The sequence below is a fragment of the Bos mutus genome, chromosome X, assembly GCF_027580195.1.
Source record: "Bos mutus isolate GX-2022 chromosome X, NWIPB_WYAK_1.1, whole genome shotgun sequence".
Classification (NCBI taxonomy): domain Eukaryota; kingdom Metazoa; phylum Chordata; class Mammalia; order Artiodactyla; family Bovidae; genus Bos; species Bos mutus.
The window spans coordinates 75,948,450-75,969,415 of record NC_091646.1 but is presented as its reverse complement, the minus strand read 5'-3'; the positions used below and the strand labels follow the sequence as shown (position 1 = coordinate 75,969,415).

The following is a 20,966-nucleotide window of genomic DNA, read 5'->3' as shown; positions in this document are numbered from 1 at the left end:
ATGAAAGAGCAACGGAAGCTCCGCCCTTCTCGCCGAAGGGCGAGGCAGCTCTCTGCGCGATTGGTTAGGAACATCCACTCAAGTGTCATTGCTTTCTTTTCGTCAAGTAAATTCCACAGCCTAGCGGTCAGAAGTTCCATAGTCTGATTGAGAGGATTAGAAGGTGGTTGCTTCCCTGAGGTCATGACAGAGTGAGGCAAAGAGAACCTCTCACCATTCGAAAGCAAAGTTCCGATTCGGGACCTATTTAGTGCGGCGGGGGCGGAGCGACAACTCTCGCGCTTAGGACAACTGCAGCTGCGCGGAGTCACACTTCCGTCCCCGACCCCGAGAGCTTGCAGAACGATCTGTTATGGCGGCTAGGATGTTAGGTTTGTGCGGCCGCCGCCTTTTGGCAGTAGCGGCGACGCGAGGGCTCCCTGCTGCCCGTGTTCGCTGGGAATCCAGCTCCTCCAGGGCTGTGATCGCCCCGTCCACTCTGGCGGGAAAGCGGCCGTCAGAACCGACATTACGCTGGCAGGAGGACCCAGAACCCGAGGACGAAAACCTCTATGAGAAGGTGAGAGGGAGGGGAAACGGGACGCCAGAAGGGTCAATCGGGGACCAGCGGCTAGGGCGCCGTAGAGGACGGTCTTAGTCGGCTGGGAATTGCGCAGCTGGCGAAATTTTCGAAGATTTGGAAATTCTGCCTAGCTTGTTTCCTCCTTTGTATGGGTTCAGGGTCAGAAATTGGCCTTATTTTGCAGACAGACATCAAACCTGAAGTGGGCAATGTTCAAAGCACGTTTGAAGCAATATAGAATAACAACGTTACTAAACACTGGTGTGGTGCTTACTCAGGTGTTTGAAGCACTTTACATACATTAACTCGTTTAGTTCTCATAATAACCGTATTTCGAGGTAGGTGGTTTTGGTGTACCCATTCTACGGATGAGGAAACTGAAGCATAAAGATGTTAAGTGACTTGCCTAAACTCACATAACTGAATGTGTGGCAGAACCAGGTTTGCTGTGCTATCTGATAGTGGACTGAAATCAGAATGCCGTAGTTGGAATACAGGCATTGACCTTGTGCAAGTAGCTTAAGCCCTTGATGCTTCAGTTTCTTTGTAAGATGAGGAAAGTATTAGGACATTTTCTAAAAGAATAAAATACTACATGTGCCTCCGGTATTTAAATGAGTCAAAATGCTCAAAACAGCAGCTGGCACTTAGTACAAATACTCACCATTAGAAGGTGTTGTGGTTTTTTTGTTTTTTGTTTTGCCACTTTCCACCTCACTGGAATATTGTGCAATTTGTGCTTGTGAAAAGGCCTGGCATATAATAGATGCTTCATCCATACTGACCTCTTGTTGAGGGGCTTGGTTATATAGGATACTCATTCATGCATTCTGTAGCTATGTATTAAGGGCCTGCTGTATGCCAGGCTAAGTTCAGGGTGCTATGAATTCACCAATATAGAAATCAGATAAAGCCCTTGCTTTCATAGAGCTTACGTGGTAGTGGAGAATACAGAAAATAAACATGTAAAATATTAGAAAACATTAAGATAGGGTATGCAACCAATAATATAATGTGATCAGAGTATTTGAAGGATATGCTACTTTGGTAAACTAATAAATGCTTGAAAGAAAGTTAAATAAGATAAGTGGATGGAGAGTGACTTGGGGATAGGGAGTTACGAGGTTGAGGAAATAGGAAATAGCCAATACCAATCATTTTTGACCTGTAAAAATGTCAATTTCCTATAGGTCAACTTAATAGATAAGTGACTAGGGAGTGCCTCCTAAGGGGAATGAAGATGAACCCAAAAGCTTGAATAAGGAGACAGATCCAGCCCTGACTAAATCTGGGGGAAAGGCTTTCCAGACAGAAGGAACAGCAAGTACAAAGGCTCTGTGGTGGCAAGGAGCTTGACAAGTCCTAAGAACAGACAGGAATTTAGGGAGGGAGGAGAGATTGGTCCGAGGTGAAGTTGGAGACCAAGTTATACAGGACCAGCATCAGGCTTTGTGGAGCAGCAGGAAGCCCTCGTTGACTTCTCTCTGCCGTAGAACCCAGACTCCCACGGTTATGACAAGGACCCTGCTGTGGACATCTGGAACATGCGGGTTGTCTTCTTCTTCGGATTCTCCATCGTCTTGGTCCTTGGCAGCACCTTTGTGGCTTATCTGCCTGACTACAGGTGTGTGGGGTGTCCAAGAGAGTGGGATGGGTGGGGACAGAGGCAGGGGTGGATACTGAAGGAGACCGCCAGGAGTCCATTCCCTGGGGAACTAAGATGGGGATTGATGTCCACTGAGACTCCCTCATGTCTTCCCCCATGCTACTGCCTCCAGGATGCAGGAGTGGGCCCGCCGGGAAGCTGAGAGGCTTGTGAAATACCGAGAGGCCCATGGCCTCCCCATCATGGAATCCAACTGCTTCGACCCCAGCAAGATCCAGCTGCCAGAGGATGAGGACTAACTGGTTGCCAAAAGGGGCATAAGAAGCACCACCTTCTCTACCCTGCCTGCCATTCTGCCCTCTCCTCAGAGCCCCTAATTAAAGGGACTGAAAGTGTGACTGGCTGGTGTTGCTTCTGTTGTGAGAGGGATGTGGGAGTGGGGGCGTCAGAGTAGGGGTGCCTTTTCTGGGTATTCTGGTTATTTGTTGCCATGTGACAAACACCCTAAAACTTGGTGGCTTAAAACAATTTAGTATTATGTTTCATGCTCCTATGGTTGACTGGGCTCAACGAGGTAGTCCTTCTTGAAGATTTGGGTGGTTGCAGTCAGATGGTGGCTGGGGCTGGAATCATTGGAAGGCTCAACTGGGTTGAACGTCCAAGATGGCTTCTTTATTTCCATGTTTGGTACTTGAGTCTTCTATGTGGCTTCTCTCACCAGCAGAATAGCCTGGGTTTTTTGTACGGTGGCTCAGGCCTCCTGTGCATAGAGGTGTAGCACATGGGAAGAAATGGACAGCAGCCATCTTTAGAAAAAAAGCTACCATACTGGGACTGCATGTGTTGGAAGAAGGGCCAGAGTGACCAGGGACTGAGGGTGGTGGCTCAGAGCTGGGCATTTCTATTGCTGAGGATGAGTGTTTGTCTCCCTCCCTGCCTTCTTCTCTGTTTTTCTCAGTGCTGGGGTTTTCGCCTCTGCCTTGTGTCTTGGTGAATCTGGATGCCTCTCTCTTCCCCTCTGTCCCAATCTGAGTGGTCTCTGACTCAGGATGCACATCTCTCTTGTCTGTGCATGTGTGTCTATTTCTCTCCCTGCCCCCTTATCTGTCTCTGTCTTTCTCTGTCTCTCTTTTGAGCAGGAAGTCTCTCCCCACAGCCTTTCCCCCAAACATTCTTTTTTCTGGGAGTAGACCATCTGCTTGCATTAGGGACTCATTCTTAGACTCTCTCTGTCTCTGGATCTGGAAGATGGAGTTGGATACTTGCTCTGCCTCTTTGTTTCTTTCTGGGGAATATCTCCTAAGATCACTGTTAACTCGCCATCTGGGCTGCCCTTCATGCCCCTGGCATCTCTGCTCTCTTCTCTGTGGCCCCCTTCCACAGCTCCAGCTTGCACATTCCCACATCATGCACTCATTGCTCCCATCTCTGTGAGTGTCCCTGCCTGGAATATCGGAAAGTGCAAGAGCCCCCAGTCACTGGCTACCGGAAGAACATCTGGCCTAATGAACCCTCCACTACAGGTGATGCGTATCCCTAACTTCTGAGTCGGGAGGAGTCGTAGTTCACTTGTATGTGGCTAAGGTGAGAGCAATGTCCATTTGAACCTTTGAAAGTGAGCAGTGTCATTCCCTGAGTACTCCCCTGTGGGGCCAGTCTCCCAACTTGAGGACAGCTCCAAAGCAGACAGTACTAGTGTGTAGAGGGAGAACTCCCACTACTGGGCATATACCCTGAGAAAACCACAGTTCAAAAAGACATATGTATCCCAATGTTCATAGCAGCACTATTGACAATAGCCAGGACATGGAAGCAACCTAGATGTCCACTGACAGATGAATTGATAAAGATAATATCACACACACACACACAGGAATATTATTCAGTCATAAAAAGGAACAAATTTAAGTCAGTTGTAGTGAGGTGGATGAACCTAGAGCCTGTTATACAGAATGAAGTAAGTCAGAAAGAGAAAAACAAATACCATATATTAACACATATATATGGAATCTAGAAAAATGGTACTGATGAACCTATTTGCAGGGAAGGAATGGAGCTGCAGAAGTAGAGGACGGTCTTGTGGGCATGGCATGGAAAGGAGAGGGTAGGACAAATTGAGAAAGTGACATTGACATATATACATGATCATGTCTAAAATAGATAACTAGTGGGAAGCTGCTATATAACAGGGAGCCAGTCTGGTGCCCTGTGATGACCTAAAGGGGTAAGATATGAGCAGATATATATATATATATATATATATATATATATATATATATATTATGACTGATCCTCACTGGTGTACAGCAGAAACCAACACACCATTGTAAAGCAAAAATCCTCCAGTTAAAAATAAAAAAAGGAGAATGTGAAACAAATGCCAAAAGCTCCCTTCAGGTCCAATCTTCCACCCCAAGGGTAATCACTTTCTGGACTTCTAACAACTTTTGATCTTATGATGTTGGCACGATGGATCCACGTTGTTATGGAACTTGTGGTTTGCCCATATTCACTGCTGTATTCTCTTTCATTGCTGTGAGTAGATCACACTTCATCTATTCCATTGTTGATGGGCATTTGGGTAATTTTCTATTTGGGGCTATTAAGAATAATTCTTCTGTGAACATTCTTGTATGTATCTTTTGATGGATATATGCAGTCATTTCTCTTGGGCATATACCCAAGAGTGCAATTGTTCAATCATGGGAGTAGACATATGATCAGCTGTGTAAATCATGCCAGTTCTCCAATCTATGCTTCCCCAGTGGTGAATGCCACGTCCTCAACATCACATGGCACTCCCCATCTGTTTCATCGTAGCCATTCTGATTACTGACTGACCTTTTACGGACCACACTGGGATGAAGGGCTGGGAGTTGAATGCCTACTGGTGCCAAGCCCTGACAGGGTGCCAGGAATGACAGATACCAGGATCCCTGTCCTCGGGAATTTCACAGGATTGGGGTGGAGGCCAGTGTGAGTGGTCAGAGACTTAAAGTCAATGTTTTCATCCTGCTGTTTGGCTCCAAGGATATTTGAACCTTGGTATCCAAGCCAGGCTTCAGCAATATGTGAACCGTGAACTTCCTGATGTTTAAGCTGGTTTTAAAAAAGGCAGAGGAACCAGAGATCAAATTGCCAACATCTGATGGATCATGGAAAAAGCAAGAGAGTTCCAGAAAAACATAGATTTCTGCTTTATTGACTATGCCAAAGCCTTTGACTGTGTGGATCACAATAAACTGTGGAAAATTCTGAAAGACGTGGGCATACCAGACCACCTGATCTGCCTCTTGAGAAATTTGTATGCAGGTCAGGAAGCAACGGTTAGAACTGGACATGGAACAACAGACTGGTTCCAAATAGGAAAAGGAGTACGTCAAGGCTGTATATTGTCACCCTGCTTATTGAACTTCTATGCAGAGTACATCATGAGAAACACTGGACTGGAAGAAGCACAAGCTGGAATCAAGATTGCCAGGAGAAATATCAATAACCTCAGATATGCAGATGACACCACCCTTATGGCAGAAAGTGAAGAGGAACTAAAAAGCCTCTTGATGAAGGTGAAAGTGGAGAGTGAAAAAGTTGGCTTAAAGCTCAACATTCAGAAAACGAAGATCATGGCATCCGGTCCCATCACTTCATGGGAAATAGATGGGGAAACAGTGGAAACAGTGTCAGACTTTATTTTTCTGGGCTCCAAAATCACTGCAGATGGTGACTGCAGCCACGAAATTAAAAGACACTTACTCCTTGGAAGGAAAGTTATGACCAACCTAGATAGCATATTCAAAAGCAGAGACATTACTTTGCCAACAAAGGTTCGTCTAGTCAAGGCTATGTTTTTTCCTGTGGTCATGTATGGATATGAGAGTTGGACTGTGAAGAAGGCTGAGTGCCCAAGAATTGATGCTTTTGAACTGTGGTGTTGGAGAAGACTCTTGAGAGTCCCTTGGACTGCAAGGAGATCCAACCAGTCCATTCTAAAGGAGATCAGCCCTGGGATTTCTTTGGAAGGAATGATGCTGAAGCTGAAACTCCAGTCCTTTGGCCACCTCATGCAAAGAGTTGACTCATTGGAAAAGACTCTGATGCTGGGAGGGATTGGGGGCAGGAGGAGAAGGGGACGACAGAGGATGAGATGGCTGGATGGCATCACTGACTCAATGGACGTGAGTCTGAGTGAACTCCGGGAGTTGGTGATGGACAGGGAGGCCTGGCATGCTGTGATTCATGGGGTCGCAAAGAGTCGGACACGACTGAGCGACTGATCTGATCTGATCTGATTTGGGGTCAAGCTTTGCTCCAGCAACATAACAGGTAACAAGCACCTTCATCCTTCAATCTAGGGGAACATTTATTATCGGCAAGGCCCAGTGAACAGGATGGTCACAGTCCCTGTGGCAGACACTGTCAGTTCCCTGCCCATAACCCTGTGACCTCACTGCTTTACCGTGTGCTGGTCAACTGGCAGCTGCCTGGGTTTGCATCTCTTGGCTAGAGGGCTTCCTCTCAAGCTGCAGAAGGCTGTTCTGCCTCGGGGTCTCACCGGCTGGAAGGGGCCAGGAAATGAACACCTCCTGGTGGCAACCCTCAGCCGATGACTGACAAGAGCTGGTAGATAAATACCCCTTCCCCCTTGCCCCTCAGATGGGACATGCATGACGTCTATGTTCTCCATCAGTCCTTAGAACTCCACAATGGGAACAAGCCCCAGTGCTAAGTCGCTTAGTAACACTCTTCATCGACTGCCCTCCCTTTGTCTCACTTCCTTACTTCCCACTGCCCAACAGGTGCTTCCTGGAATCACATTCTAGATAAGCTGCTTGACTTCAATCTTTGTCTCAGGGTCAGCTTCCAGAGGGACACAAACGAAGACAGTCTCTCTCCTCATGGACTTTACCTCAAGGTCGTGGGTAAGACTGAAGTAAACAAGCATGGAAACCAACAGAGGAGATAAATTCCACCAGAAGGCCAGTGTGGCTGGAATATTGTGCTTACTAGAGTCACTGGAATCTTCCTGCAAAAGAATAGTTACAGATGAGATTATAGAGGTGGTCATGAGCCATATCTGTAGGTCCCCATGGGCCATGGTTAAATGAAGTTTAGATTTTTTAAAATTGAAGTACAGTTGATTTACAATGTTGTATTAGTTTCAGCTGTACAGCAAAGTGATTCATACACACACACACACACACACACACACACACACATACACATACACATACACATAGGGGCTTCCTTGACAGTGGTAAAGAATCCACCTGCAGGAGACCCCAGTTCGATTCCTGGGTCAGGAAGATCTGCTGGGGAAGGGATAGGCTACCTACTCCAGTATTCTTGGGCTTCTCTTGTGGCTCAGCTGGTAAACAGTCCATCTGCAATGTTGAAGACCTGGGTTCCATCCCTGGGTTGGGAAGATCTCCTAGAGAAGGGAAAGGCTACACACGCCAATATTCTGGCCTGGAGAATTCCATGGATTGTATAGTCCATGGGGTTGCAAAGAGTCAGACACGACTGAGCGACTTTCATATATAGATATAGATATAGATACAGATATATATGTCCATATATATATGTTTCAGATATATATTGCAGTTATATATCAGATACTTTTTTGTTATAGGTTATGACAAGATATTGAATATGGTTTTCTGTGTGCTACAGTAGGTCCTTGTTAGGAGTTTAAGATTTTATACACTATACAAAGTTGACCAGAACCTTACTGAAAAGCCAGCTTAGCAAAGCCCATTCCATACAATTCCTGAGTGTCTAAGGGGACTGCTTACAATTTTTCTCCTGGATTACCCAGGAAATAAAAACAGTCTTACCAGTTTCACAATGACTATTACTGATAGACATAATCACTGCAGAATAAACTGACCACAGCTAAAATTGATAGATCCACTGCTCTCAAACCAAAGATGAACTTGCAAATTTCAATCCTGAAATATTAGACTGGGTGAAAACTTGTCACAAATAAAGCTCAGAAGAACTAGAGCTGTTAATTCAACAAATATTTATTGAGTTGCCAGGCACTATTATAGGCAGGAGGGGACACAGCCAGGAACAAAAGATTCAAAACTTCCTGCCCTCATGGAGCTTTTATTCTAGTAGAGGGAGATAGACAATAAAGAATGCAATAAATTACATTATATTTGTATATTGGGGTGTGATAAGTATGAATTAAATGAATAAAGGCAGAAGAGGGATAAATTAAGACTTTGGGATTAGCAGATATGTAACATTATATATAAAGTAGATAAACAACAAGGATCTACTGTATAGCACAGGGAACTATATTTAATATCTTGTAATAACCTATAGTGGAAAATGGAGAAGGCAATGGCACCCCACTCCAGTACTCTTGCTTGGAAAATCCCATGGATGGAGGAGCCTGTTAGGCTGCAGTCCATGGGGTCGCTGAGTCGGACACGACTGAGCAACTTCACTTTCACTTTTCACTTTCATGCATTGGAGAAGGAAATGGCAACCCACTCCAGTGTTCTTGCCTGGAGAATCCCAGGGATGGCGGAGCCTTGTGGGCTGCCATCTATGGGGTCGCACAGAGTCGGACACGACTGAAGTGACTTAGCATAGCATAGTGGAAAAGAATCCGAGAAAGAATATATATATACATATGTGTGTGTGTGTGTGTGTGTGTGTGTGTATGTATCAGTTCAGTCACTCAGTGGTGTCCGACTCTTTGCAACCCCATGGACTGCAGCACGCCAGGCTTCTCTGTCCATCACCAACTCCTGGAGCTTGCTCAAACTCATGTCTATCGAGTCAGTGATGCCATCCAACCATCTATCTCATCCTCTGTCATCCCTCCAATATTTTGGCCACCTGATGCGAAGAACTGACTCATCAGAAAAAAACCCTGATGCTAGGAAAGATTGAAGGCAGGAGGAGAATGGGACGACAGAGGATAAGACATATATGTATGTGTATATGGCTGGGAAAGATTGAAGACAAGAGAAGTGGGCAGCAGAGGATGAGGTGGTTAGGTGGCATCACCGACTCAATGGATATGAGTTTTAGGTAACTCCAGGAGATAGTGAAGGACAGGGAAGCCTGGCATGCTGCAGTCCATGGGGCCCCAAAGAGTCAGACACAACTTAGTGACTGAACAACAGTGTGTATATAGTTGAATCACTTTATACTTGAAACATTGCAAGTCAACTATATCACAATTAAAAAGATAAATAATTTAAAAATAAAGGCAGTAAGGGGGATTCAGAGTACAGGATGGGAGAAGGTTGTATTTGAATAGGGTAGTCTGCTTAGGCCTTGTTGAAAGGCGATTTTTTTTTTTTTTTTTTAGGAAAAAAAATATGATGCAAGAACATTTCTGGCAGATGGAACAACCAGTACAGTTCCTGAAGCAAGAACGTGCCTGAGATGTTCAAGGAGCAGCCTGAGATTAAGGAGATATCTGGGACAAAGCTATTATTGCTGAAATATGACACAGATAAGAATGTGTGGATCTAATCATCACTATAAAGATTAATCCAAAAGTGAGTCATCCCAGTGAAAATAATTTCAGAAAGTGAAAATGGCCAAAATTGGCTTTGGCTTAACTTCATCACTGTATGGCATTGAATGAGGAATTACATTGGCTCAAAATTCACTCCAGGGCAAACTTTCTCAATAGAAATTCATCCGAATTGGTATAATTCTGATTTTAAACATTAATATTTGTAAACAGAGCCAATATATCTGCAGTAAATAGCATGGGAGTTTGAAGGGTGAATCCAGGGCCAGCCAGGGTCCAGGCAAGGCAGCCTGGAATCAGCTGTCATTGGAAGGGTTCATTCACTCACTTATTCATTCATTCCACAAAGGAAGGGTTCATTCATTCATTACACAAATATTTGCCAAATGCCTACTGTGTGACCGGGGACACAACAACAAATAAAACAGGTGAAAATTCTTGCCCTCTTGCAGCTGACTGCTAGTGCAGGAGACATATTAAATGTAAAGAACAAATAGTAATTTGTGATAATAATTGCTAGATAAATAAATGAAATATATAATATAGTGATAAACATTGAGAAAAATTACTCAAGAAAGGACATAGTGAGGGAGTGTGTGTGTGTGTGTGTGTGTGTGTGTGTGTATAAATTTTAGCTAGAATGGCCATGGAAAAGGCCTCACTGAGAGGACATTTAAGAAATCACAGCAGGATCCTCTATGACCCACCTCCCAGAATATTGGAAATAAAAGCAAAAATAAACAATGGGACCTAATTAAACTTAAAAGCTTCTGCATAACAAAGGAAACTATAAGCAAGGTGAAAAGACAGCCTTCAGAATGGGAGAAAATAATAGCAAATGAAGCAACTGACAAACAACTAATCTCAAAAATATACAAGCAACTCCTACAGCTCAATTCCAGAAAAATAAATGACCCAATCAAAAAATGGGCCAAAGAACTAAATAGACATTTCTCCAAAGTAAACATACAGATGGCTAACAAACACATGAAAAGATGCTCAACATCACTCATTATCAGAGAAATGCAAATCAAAACTACAATGAGGTACCATATCACGCCAGTCAGAATGGCTGCAATCCAAAAGTCTACAAGCAATAAATGCTGGAGAGGGTGTGGAGAAAAGGGAACCCTCTTACACTGTTGGTGGGAATGCAAACTAGTACAGCCACTATGGAAAACAGTGTGGAGAATCCTTAAAAAACTGGAAATAGAACTGCCATATGACCCAGCAATCCCACTGCTGGGCATACACACTGAGGAAACCAGAATTGAAAGAGACATGTGTACCCCAATGTTCATTGCAGCACTGTTTATAATAGCCAGGACATGGAAGCAACTTAGGTGTCCATCTGCAGACAAATGGATAAGAAAGCTGTGGTACATATATGCAATGGAGTATTACTCAGCCATTAAAAAGAACACATTTGAGTCAGTTCTAATGAGGTGGATGAAACTGGAGCCTATTATACAGAGTGAAGTAAGCCAGAAAGAAAAACACCAATACAGTATGCTGCTGCTGCTAAGTCACTTCAGTCGTGTCCGACTCTGTGGGACTCCATAGACGGCAGCCCAGCAGGCTCCCTCGTCCCTGGGATTCTCCAGGCAAGAACACTGGAGTGGGTTGCCATTTCCTTCTCCAATGCATGAAAGTGAAAAGTGAAAGTGAAGTCGCTCAGTCGTGTCTGACTCTTAGTGACCCCATGGACTGCAGCCTACCAGGCTCCTCTGTCCATGGGATTTTCCAGGCAAGAGTACTGGAGTGGGGTGCCATTGCTTTCTCCCACAGTATACTAATGCATATATATGGAATTTAGAAAGATGGTAACTATAACCCTGTATGCGAGACAGCAAAAGAGACACAGATGTATAGAACAGTCTTTTGGACTCTGTGGGAGAGGGAGAGGGAGAGGGTGGGATGATTTGGGAGAATTGCATTGAAACATGTATAATATCATATATGATACGAATCGCCAGTCGAAGTTCGGTCCATGATACTGGTTGCTTGGGGCTGGTGCACTGGGACGACCCAGAGGGATGGTACGGGGAGGGAGGGTGGAGGAGGGGGCTTCAGGATGGGGAACACGTGTATACCTGTGGTGAATTCATGTTGATGTATGGCAAAACCAATACAATATTGTAATTAACCTCCAATTAAAATAAATAAATTTATATTTAAAAATAAATAAATAAAAACCTAAAAGTCCCAAAAGGCAAAAAAAAAACAAAGAAAGACCTAAGGAAAGTATCTATTTGAAGAAAGAACTTTGAAACAAGAGCCATGATTGCAAGACAGTCATAGGGGTTAAGGGTATGGATTCTAGAGTCAGACAGAGTTCAAATCACCAGCCCTCTCCATATCCAGTGTGTAACCTTATATTCCCATCTTCCTCCTGAAAGGTTGTTGTTGAATCACGCGAATACACCAGGATTCTTGGCCCCCGGAGGAGAAGAATTCAATCCGGAGCCAGAGACGAGGCTTGATCGCTCAGAGCTTTTGTGTAATAAAGTTTTATTAAAGTATAAAGGAGATAGAGAAAGCTTCTGACATAGGCATCAGAAGGGGGCAGAAAGAGTACCCCACTGCTAGTCTTTAGCTGGATGTTATATAATCACTAGCAGTCTGTTAATGAAAGAAAGGAGTGTCTTAAAATTCAGAATGGCACCAGGCCCCTCACCCATAAGATGCATTTTGGGATAATCTTGGCACCAAATGGTTTATCCTGGGCCATAAAATGATTAACTTGAATCTTGAAGAAGGGCAGACCACCATACAAATAGTTTCATTTACATAGATTAGGGGAACAATATCCATACTGGTTTGTCAAGTAGGTTCTGGGCCAAGAGGCAGAACCGACTTGGAGACAGAGTTTGGGGTAAAGGCATAGTACATTAGCATAGCTTAAGACAAACATTTCCATAAGAAAAAGGCATTGGTTATCTCTAGACTCGAGAAGCCTGGTGTCATTATGGCAACACAATATTTTAAGAGAAACCTCCGTTTAAATTTGTATAGAGAAGGAAAAAATATTGCTAGTTTGTTTCCTCCTGCCGCTTAAGAGAGATAAAAATGTCTGACACTTGCAGGCTATTTCCTCTATTTGGAGACCCCTGGCCTTCCTGCCTGTTACCCTCTCACTCCTCTATCAACTGGGGCTAACATTAATTACCTATGTGTGTGTAAAGTGGTAAAGAATCTGCCTACCAATGCAGGGGACACAGGTTCCATCCCTGGATCAGGAAGACCCACTGGAGGAGGAAATGGCAACCCACTCCAGTATTCTTGTTTGAAAAATTCTGTGGACAGAGGAGCCTGGCAGGCTACAGCCCATGGAGTTGCAAAGTCAGACACAACTGAGCAACTGAGCACACAAGGATCTTGAGAGGATTAATCTGAGAATACTTACAACACTGCCTGCCGCAGATTGGGTGTTTGTAAATGTTGGTTGAGTGAATGAATCCTCATTAATATTACTGTAGTGGCCATGGACATGCCCTATAAAATGAACTTGTGGTAGTCATGGTTTTGGGGATGTTCAGGTTGTGGAGTTGGTATGGACGGTGGTTTGGAACCCTGGCAGTCAATACTGAGAGGTTTAGGGTCTGGTATAGAAAGTTGTGGTTCCAGGAGACAAGGTTTGAAAAATTACTTAAGCCAGCCTGTTTAGTTACTTTAAGTAGTAGCTATTGGAAAAGCTGCATGATTCTTTGAATCAATTGTCTCAAAGGTATAGAGGGTCTGCCAGGGTTGGAATGAGGATCTGGGGTCTCAGCTGAAGTTTAGGAAGAGAGCAGCTATCAGTGAATGCCACAAGGTGTCAGTTAGAGGTACACCTCTGGGGGCCCTGCAATGCTCTGGCCTTATCTTTTTATTCTTTTTCCAACCCCTTCATCTCCTTCAATTCTTTGCTAAATATCAGCTTCTCAAAGAGGACTCCCCTTATTTAAAAGAATAATCCCCCTTATTATTCATTCTGGTTTTTTTTTTTTTCTTTTTTTCCCTTCATAGCACACACAAACTGTGTTATGTGTGTTGTCCTTGTAATTGAGGTCATGTTACCAGTAATTAAACAAAAATAAACTAGATTGTTATTTTAATGAGGGGGAGAGAGAGAAAAGGAGAGAGAAAGGAGGAGGAGAAAGAAGAGAGAGGGAGGGGGAATTAATTTTCAAAAACCCTAAACCCATCAAGGTGGGGTAGGAATGGTACTTTGGGACCAGATCATACTGGACTCCGAATGTCACACCAATGTTTGGCGTGTGTGTGTGTGTTTCAACAAGTTCCATCTAAATGAAAAACATCCTGTACACAGTTTCCAAACTCTGCTTCTGCCAAGATTCTAAGACGTAACAACCTCTGGGCCACTGTCTTTTCTCACCTGGAATCCACTTTCTCCAGAGAATTTTTCAGAAAATTCCACTCACCCTACAAACCTGGCCTTTTTGGGGGGAAGAGCTCACTTTGAAAAAAAAGCTCAGAGGGGTCATTTGGGCTCTGACCTTGAAAAAAGCTTTTGATTAATGAAATTTACCATTTTTAATTTAAAGTCTATTTTGTCTGATAATGTAGCTACACTTGTCTTTTTTTTTAAGCAATCATTTGCTTGAAATACATTTTTCCATCCCTTTGCTTCCAGTCTATATGTATCTTTAAGACTAAAATGAGTCTCTTGCAGGCAGCATATGGTTGGGACTTGTATTTTTATCTGTTTTACCTACATCCTTTGATTAAAGCATTTACTCTATTTACATTTAAGGTAATTATTGATAGGTAAGGATTTACTATGAGTTTGAGCAAGCTCTGGGAGATAGTAATGGACAGGGAAGCCTGGCATGCTGCGGTCCATGAGGTCCCTGAGATGGACATGACTTAGCAACTGAACAACAAGGATTTACTATTGCCATTTTGCCCATTATTCTCTGGCTGTCTTGTAAGTCCTTGCTCCTTATTTCTTACCCTGCTGTCTTTGTGTTTGTGTGTTTTTCTGTGTGTGTATTTGTGTGTGTGTGTGAGATGTCTTTCTGTATCAGTATGTTTGGACTTTTTATCATGTTCTTTTGTGCAATTACTGCAGGTTTTCCCCTTATGGTTACCATGAGGCTCAAGTAAAGTATCTTAAAATTATAACACCCTATTTTAAGGTGATAACTTCAATAAAATTTTACACTTTTCCTTGCAATTTAGGTTTTTGATGTTACAGTTTATATATTTTTTATATTATGTAATCAATAAGAGTATTGTTCAGTTCAGCTCAGTCGCTCAGTCGTGTCCAACTCTTTGCAACCCCATGAATTGCAGCATGCCAGGCCTCCCTGTCCATCACCAACTCCCAGAGTTCACTCAGACTCATGTCCATTGAGTCGGTGATGCCATCCAGCCATCTCATCCTCTGTCCTCCCCTTCTCCTCCTGCCCCCAATCCCTCCCAGCATCAGAGTCTTTTCCAATGAGTCAACTCTTCGCATGAGGTGGCCAAGTACTGGAATTTCAGCTTTAGCATCATTCCTTCCAAAGAAATCCCAGGGCTGATCTCCTTTAGAATGGAGTGGTTGGATCTCCTTGCAGTCCAAGGGACTCTCAAGAGTCTTCTTCAACATCACAATTCAAAAGCATCAATTCTTCAGCGCTCAGCTTTCTTTATAGTCCAACTCTCACATCCATACATGAACACTGGAAAAGCCATAGCCTTGACTAGACGGACCTTTGTTGGCAAAGAAATGTCTCTGCTTTTGAATATGCTATCTAGGTTGGTCATAACTTTCCTTCCAAGGAGTAAACGTCTTTTAATTTCATGGCTGCAGTCACCATTTGCAGTGATTTTGGAGCCCCCCAAAATAAAGTCTGACACTGTTTCCACTGTTTCCCCATCTAAAGAGTATTGTAGTTATGGTTATTTTTTACTACGTTAGTTTTCCAGCTCGAGTTGTAAGTGAATTCACGCAGGTAAAATTTCTCAAGCAGTCTGAAGGAAAGCCAATACCTAAGCGCCAGGTTGAGAACACCAAAGCAGCTCAGCAGCTCGCTGAGTTAATCTTTAAAAGTGTCGTGGACCCATCCCCAGGTTTTTGTTTTTCCAGAATGCAGCTGAGTGGAGACTCGGTCCCTCTGCGCTCTTTCAGTCGGGAAGCCAACACTGCCCCAAAGTACCCCTTCCCTGGTCGAGACGGGCCTCCAAACTGGACATCTTAAAAGGACCAGCAGAAGAAAGCTGGGATGGACGCAGAGCCTGTTTGTGGGCCCGTGGCTTCGTGTCAATGGATGTCTGGAAAGAGGCACAGCCAATCGTGACAGATCTGTGCACTAGTGACAGCCCTTGGGATAATCAGCTGTTTATCACAGCAGCTTTGCCTCCTTTGGCGGGGTGGATTCTTCATTTGAAAGGGCAGCAGGCGGCCAATCAAAAACTCTGGCTCCTGGGGGCTCTGGGTGTGCTGAGCCAGAGGGTGGAAGACTGATTCAGCAGCCACCCTGTCTGTGAGTACAGGGTCTGGACCCACTCCTCTTCTGCGAGTAGGGGGCGGGAGAGGGACTTGATTGATAGCCTTCCAACCAGTGAGAACGTCTGAGTCACAGGGCACGTGTCTATTGGCAGTCGAGGGTAGGGTCTTGCTTTGACTGACACATTATCATCCAGTAAGCATGTCTGCTTGAGTTGGGGGAGGGGGAGGGCGGGACGGCTGGTGGCAGAAAAGGCAGGGTCTTGTCCTTGACTGACCCTTGATTTGTTTAATGAGGAAACTGAGATTTCACAAGAAGCCCCCGCCCTTTTCTGTTTTTAAAAAGGCTATGATACTTTACAAAGTTGGAAAATTACAGCTTTAGAGCAATTTGGCTTTCTCATGCTGGACAGAAATGGCAGCCTCACTGAATCTGTGAAAAGAGCAGCCCCTAGGAAAGGTAATCTTAGGGGTGGAGACTGGAACTGGAAGTGGTTCTCAGAAGCAGCTGAACAGCAGTTGGCATAGAGTTGGGACTTGATTTGAATTTTAGGGCTTCAGAGACTGTGATGGAGGAGGCGGTCTAATACAGGGTCTCTGGTGAGAGTGATGGGGGTTTCTGAGGACAGTGGTGGGAAGTCTGTAATGCATGGTGAGCGGTTGAAGTCAGTCTGGGTGACCCGTGTTGACGATGATAGTTCAGGTTTGTTCTTTGATGAGACCAACTGGAATCAAGCAATGGATGGAGCCTGCACTGTCCAGATCACTGCTGCTGCACCTTGGACATGGCATCATATCCACCACCAGAGACTGGGTACAAAGCAAAAATCTCTGTGTTGCTAATGCAGACTGTTTGCAGTCTGACAGCGGTGCACCCAATGATGCTTCCTACTATCAGCAGATATCTGATATTGTTGAACATTGTGTGTTGTGTTTACTCAATCATGTCTGACTCTTTGTGACCCCATGGACTGTAGTCCACCAGGCTCTTCTGTCCTTGGCGATTCTCCAGCCAAGAACACTGGAGTGGGTAGCCATGTCCTCCTCCAGGGGATCTTCCCAACCCAGGGACTGAACACAGGTCTCCTGCATTGCAGGCAGATTCTTTACCATCTGAGCCACCAGGGAAGCCCTGAACATTGAACAGCCTCCTAAGAAATGAACTGAAGGATTTCAGATGCTACCTCTCCCACCTCTTCCTGGTCCACACACTTAAATAAGTCAATTTGCTCACTGAATGTGACTGTCACCTGAAAGGGATCATTGCCTATTCGGTACCTTCTGGGTAATGGTTAGGACAAAAGTGGTGACAACTCAGCCCAAAATGGGTCTAGGGGATTTGAACTTCATCCTGGTTCAGTCACCTGGATTTTCTTGTTGAATGGACATGGTTGTAGATCATAAGCATGATGACCACTTAATTGGAGACACTGTTCACTGAATTCCCCTCCAGTGGCCCACAAGGGCCAAGATAGATGACATTTAAATAATCTCATAAATTTTATAAAAATGCCTTTTATCCTCTTGCATCTGACCCAGTGTCTGGATGAAAGGTCTGTGTGCAAACAGGAGATGATTGAATAAAAGTGAAGTTATAGGCACTAGGATGGGAAACACCAATTTCATGGCTATGGAAGGAATGTACTTGGGGAAGGAAAATCTTAGACCCTGAGAGGTTTGAGATGGGAACCAGTTAGTATTCTTTGTCTCCTACATTGAGCACTAAAACCTGGCAAAGCAATCAAATGGTTTCCCAGAGTCAGGCAGACAGCTAGCAATCTGACCTGCTACCAGGTGTGTCATCCCTTCCTTGGGATGACAAAAACAGAAAATCTCACTTGAACATGGCTGGTCTTAAACTATTCTGCTGTGCCAGAGGCCGTCAATGTCACCTCCTGAACACAGACTCCCTCATCACTGTACAAACACAGGGGCCAACATGACTTTGTTTAGATCTGACTGATACAAATTCATATTCTCCTGATACCTGAGAGGTCTTGGATTATGCCACATTTAGCGATTGATGTTACCAAGCATGGGACTTAACCAAATCCATGTTGTGGTGTTCCCAAACAGATCTAACAACAAATTCTGAACTGAGTTGAACCATGTCCCTTTGGGTTATGTGTTTGTATATGGAGGAAAGACGGGGGTGCATATCATCGCTCCACTGGGATTGGGGTTTGATTTTGGACTCTGTCATTGTTGCTGGTGACACCAAATGTGCAAAAGTCAGTCTAAACTCCTTTGTGTGGGTTGCAGTGTAATAGCCTGGCCTTAGACTACTTTGTGGTTGTCGAAGAGTGGGCTCTGACCACTTAGCCATTTCTCAGGGCTATGTTGACAGTGAGGAATCTTGAGGGATGAGGTCATGTCTCCCTCTGGGACAAAGAGCTGCCTGAATTCCCAAGTTCAGCTTTTCATGGCTGTGATGTAAACCCACTATGTATGCTACATCCACCAGGGTCCCTCTGTGTCACCTCTGTGGGACTTAGAGGACATGGGGCGCTGATATGGTGTGAGTGCTGCACCCATGGTGAGTAGTAAACTTCCTTTGTCTCTGCCTCAGGAATCTTGTGTTTTCTGTCATCATCTCTAAAATTTGCTATCCTATAAGAGAGTAAAGTCTCAGACACTTTACAGAAGAATCTTGACCCTGACTGGGTCAGTCTCTCCAGGACTGAGGGATGGTTCTGTGTATTCTGATAGTCCCTGTGATTTGGCTATTGGCAGTTTTGGACGGTCAGTGATCTGCTGCCGGTGGTGTCAGAAATGTGATTCCAAAATTTTGAGTCCTGAGGTAATTAGTGATTGGAGACCTGCAGGGCTGCTGGCATGTGACTGTCAAACCACTGGGAGGGAGGCTGTGCTGATAGAGTTTATGGGGCAGGGGGCAGTGACGAGTAACACTCTGATGGGGTTTTGTTGTCTCCTTCGTTGGATTCTTTGAGGGTCAGTGTTTGGGGCTGGGTCATGGGTGTTTGGGGATTTTGGAGGACCCTGTGGGAAATAGAGCTGTCTTCAGAAAGATATGGAATCTTCAGGGAGATATTGGATAGAATTTTTCTTAGATAATAGTTACCCTTTAGATTAAGACCCACCTGCATTTGGTACTTAGCTCTTAAAAGTGAAAGAAAGTGAAAGTGAAAGCCGCTCAGTTGTGTCCGACTCTTTGCAACCCCATGGACTGTACCCCATGGACTATACAGTCCATGGAGTTCTCCAGGCCAGAATACTGGAGTGTGTAGCCTTTCCCTTCTCCAGGGGATCTTCCCAACCCAGGGATCAAACCCAGGTCTCCTGCATTGCAGGCAGATTCTTTACCAGCTGAGCCACAAGGGAAGCTCACTTAGCTCTTAACCACTTACCACCTGTGTAGAAAAATCATCCAGCTCTCTCGCTTCTGTATAGGAAAAATAAAATCCTACTCTCTCCCTTCCCTCTCCGTCCCTTACTAACACTTTACTTCTGGCACGCTGGTCACCAAATGTGTGCAGGTTTTTCCCACATCAAGCAAAATTCTCTGCAACATCAGCTGGTATCCTACAATTTAACTCAATTCTAACACTACCTGGAGAGTGCATCAGATCCAAGAGGTTAAGGGATCAATCCCACAAAATTTTCCCGTATCCCATTACAGATGCTAATTACAAGTAGTAGGTCCCCAGGTTACCCACAAATTCTGTCTGATTTGGTTGCAAATTGGAGGTTCCCATGACCCGCCTCTTCAAGTTAGATTAATTTGCTAGAGCAACTCACAGAACTCAAGGAAATACTTACATTTACCAGTTTATTAAAGGACATGATAAAGGATACAGATGAACAGTCAGATGAAGACATACATAGCGTGAGATCTGGGAGGGTACCAAGTGCAGGAGCTTCTGTCCCTGTGGTGTTGGGGTACATCACCCTCCTGTTATGTGGATGGTCCGCCCATCCTGAAGCTCTTGGGACTCCACACTATTGGGATTTTATGGAGGCTTCCTCACATAGGCATGATCAATTATTAACTTCATTTCCAGCCCTCTCCCCTCTCTGGAGGATGGGGAGATGGGTCTGAAAATTTCAAGCTTTTAACTATGGTGTGGTCTTTCTGGTGACCAGCCTGCATCCAGGAGCCATCCAGACCCACCTAGAGTCACTTCAGTGGAATAAAAGATGCTGCCGGTGCTCTTATCACATAGGAAATTACGAGAGTTTTAAGAGCTCTGCCAGGAACCGGGGGCAGAGACCAATGTATTTATTTTCTATTATCTCACACCAACATAGTTTTACCTTGGTCAAATTCCTTATTCCTTCTGAGCCTCAGTTTCCTGATCTGTGAAATGGAGATAATATATAGTACAAATAGTATGTAAAATGTATAATAGACTATTGTGGAAAATGCTCAGCATGTCCATAGTATAAGACTATACACAATTTGAGGGAATAGGGACAGTAATACACCGGGGTAACTCCTATGGATTCAGGACTTGCAGGATGGGGGGACATTGTGGATAGGGAGTGACTTACTTTACACTGTAAGATACATTTATTAGGATTTTGTTTTAAATTTTAGCAGTTACTTTTTAGACATCTATTAATTATTACATGTTATTTTCTTGTTTAACTTGATAGTATATTTAAAAATTTCTGATGTTGATCCTTGGATTTATTTTAAATATATTTTATTATAGCATAATTGATTTACAATGTTCTGCTCATTTCTGCTGTACCTCAAACTGATTCAGTTATATATATATATATATATATATACATTTTTTCATATTCTTTTCCATTGTTGTTTATCATGCATATAGTTCCCTGTGCTCTACAATAGGACCCTGTTTATTCATTCTATATGTATTAATTTGCATCTGCT

General features: G+C 44.0%; 1 protein-coding gene across 1 annotated transcript; it reads left to right on the top strand.

Annotated features, from left to right (window-relative positions):
- The first annotated feature begins 110 nt into the window (after window positions 1-110).
- NDUFB11 (NADH:ubiquinone oxidoreductase subunit B11) lies at window positions 111-2,566 on the top strand. Its single transcript, XM_005899348.3, has 3 exons — window positions 111-559; window positions 2,056-2,186; window positions 2,341-2,566. The coding sequence occupies exons 1-3, from the start codon at window positions 353-355 to the stop codon at window positions 2,465-2,467; spliced, it is 465 nt and encodes a 154-aa protein (XP_005899410.1). The 5' UTR covers window positions 111-352; the 3' UTR covers window positions 2,468-2,566.
- Window positions 2,567-20,966: the final 18,400 nt, after the last annotated feature.

Excerpts from the sequence above, each read along its gene's own strand:
- NDUFB11 (XM_005899348.3), top strand. The coding sequence starts at position 353 with ATGGCGGCTAGGATGTTAGGTTTGTGCGGCCGCCGCCTTTTGGCAGTA. Across the intron at positions 560-2,055 it reads ACGAAAACCTCTATGAGAAG|AACCCAGACTCCCACGGTTA; the intron begins GTGAGAGGGAGG and ends TCTCTGCCGTAG. Across the intron at positions 2,187-2,340 it reads GCTTATCTGCCTGACTACAG|GATGCAGGAGTGGGCCCGCC; the intron begins GTGTGTGGGGTG and ends TACTGCCTCCAG.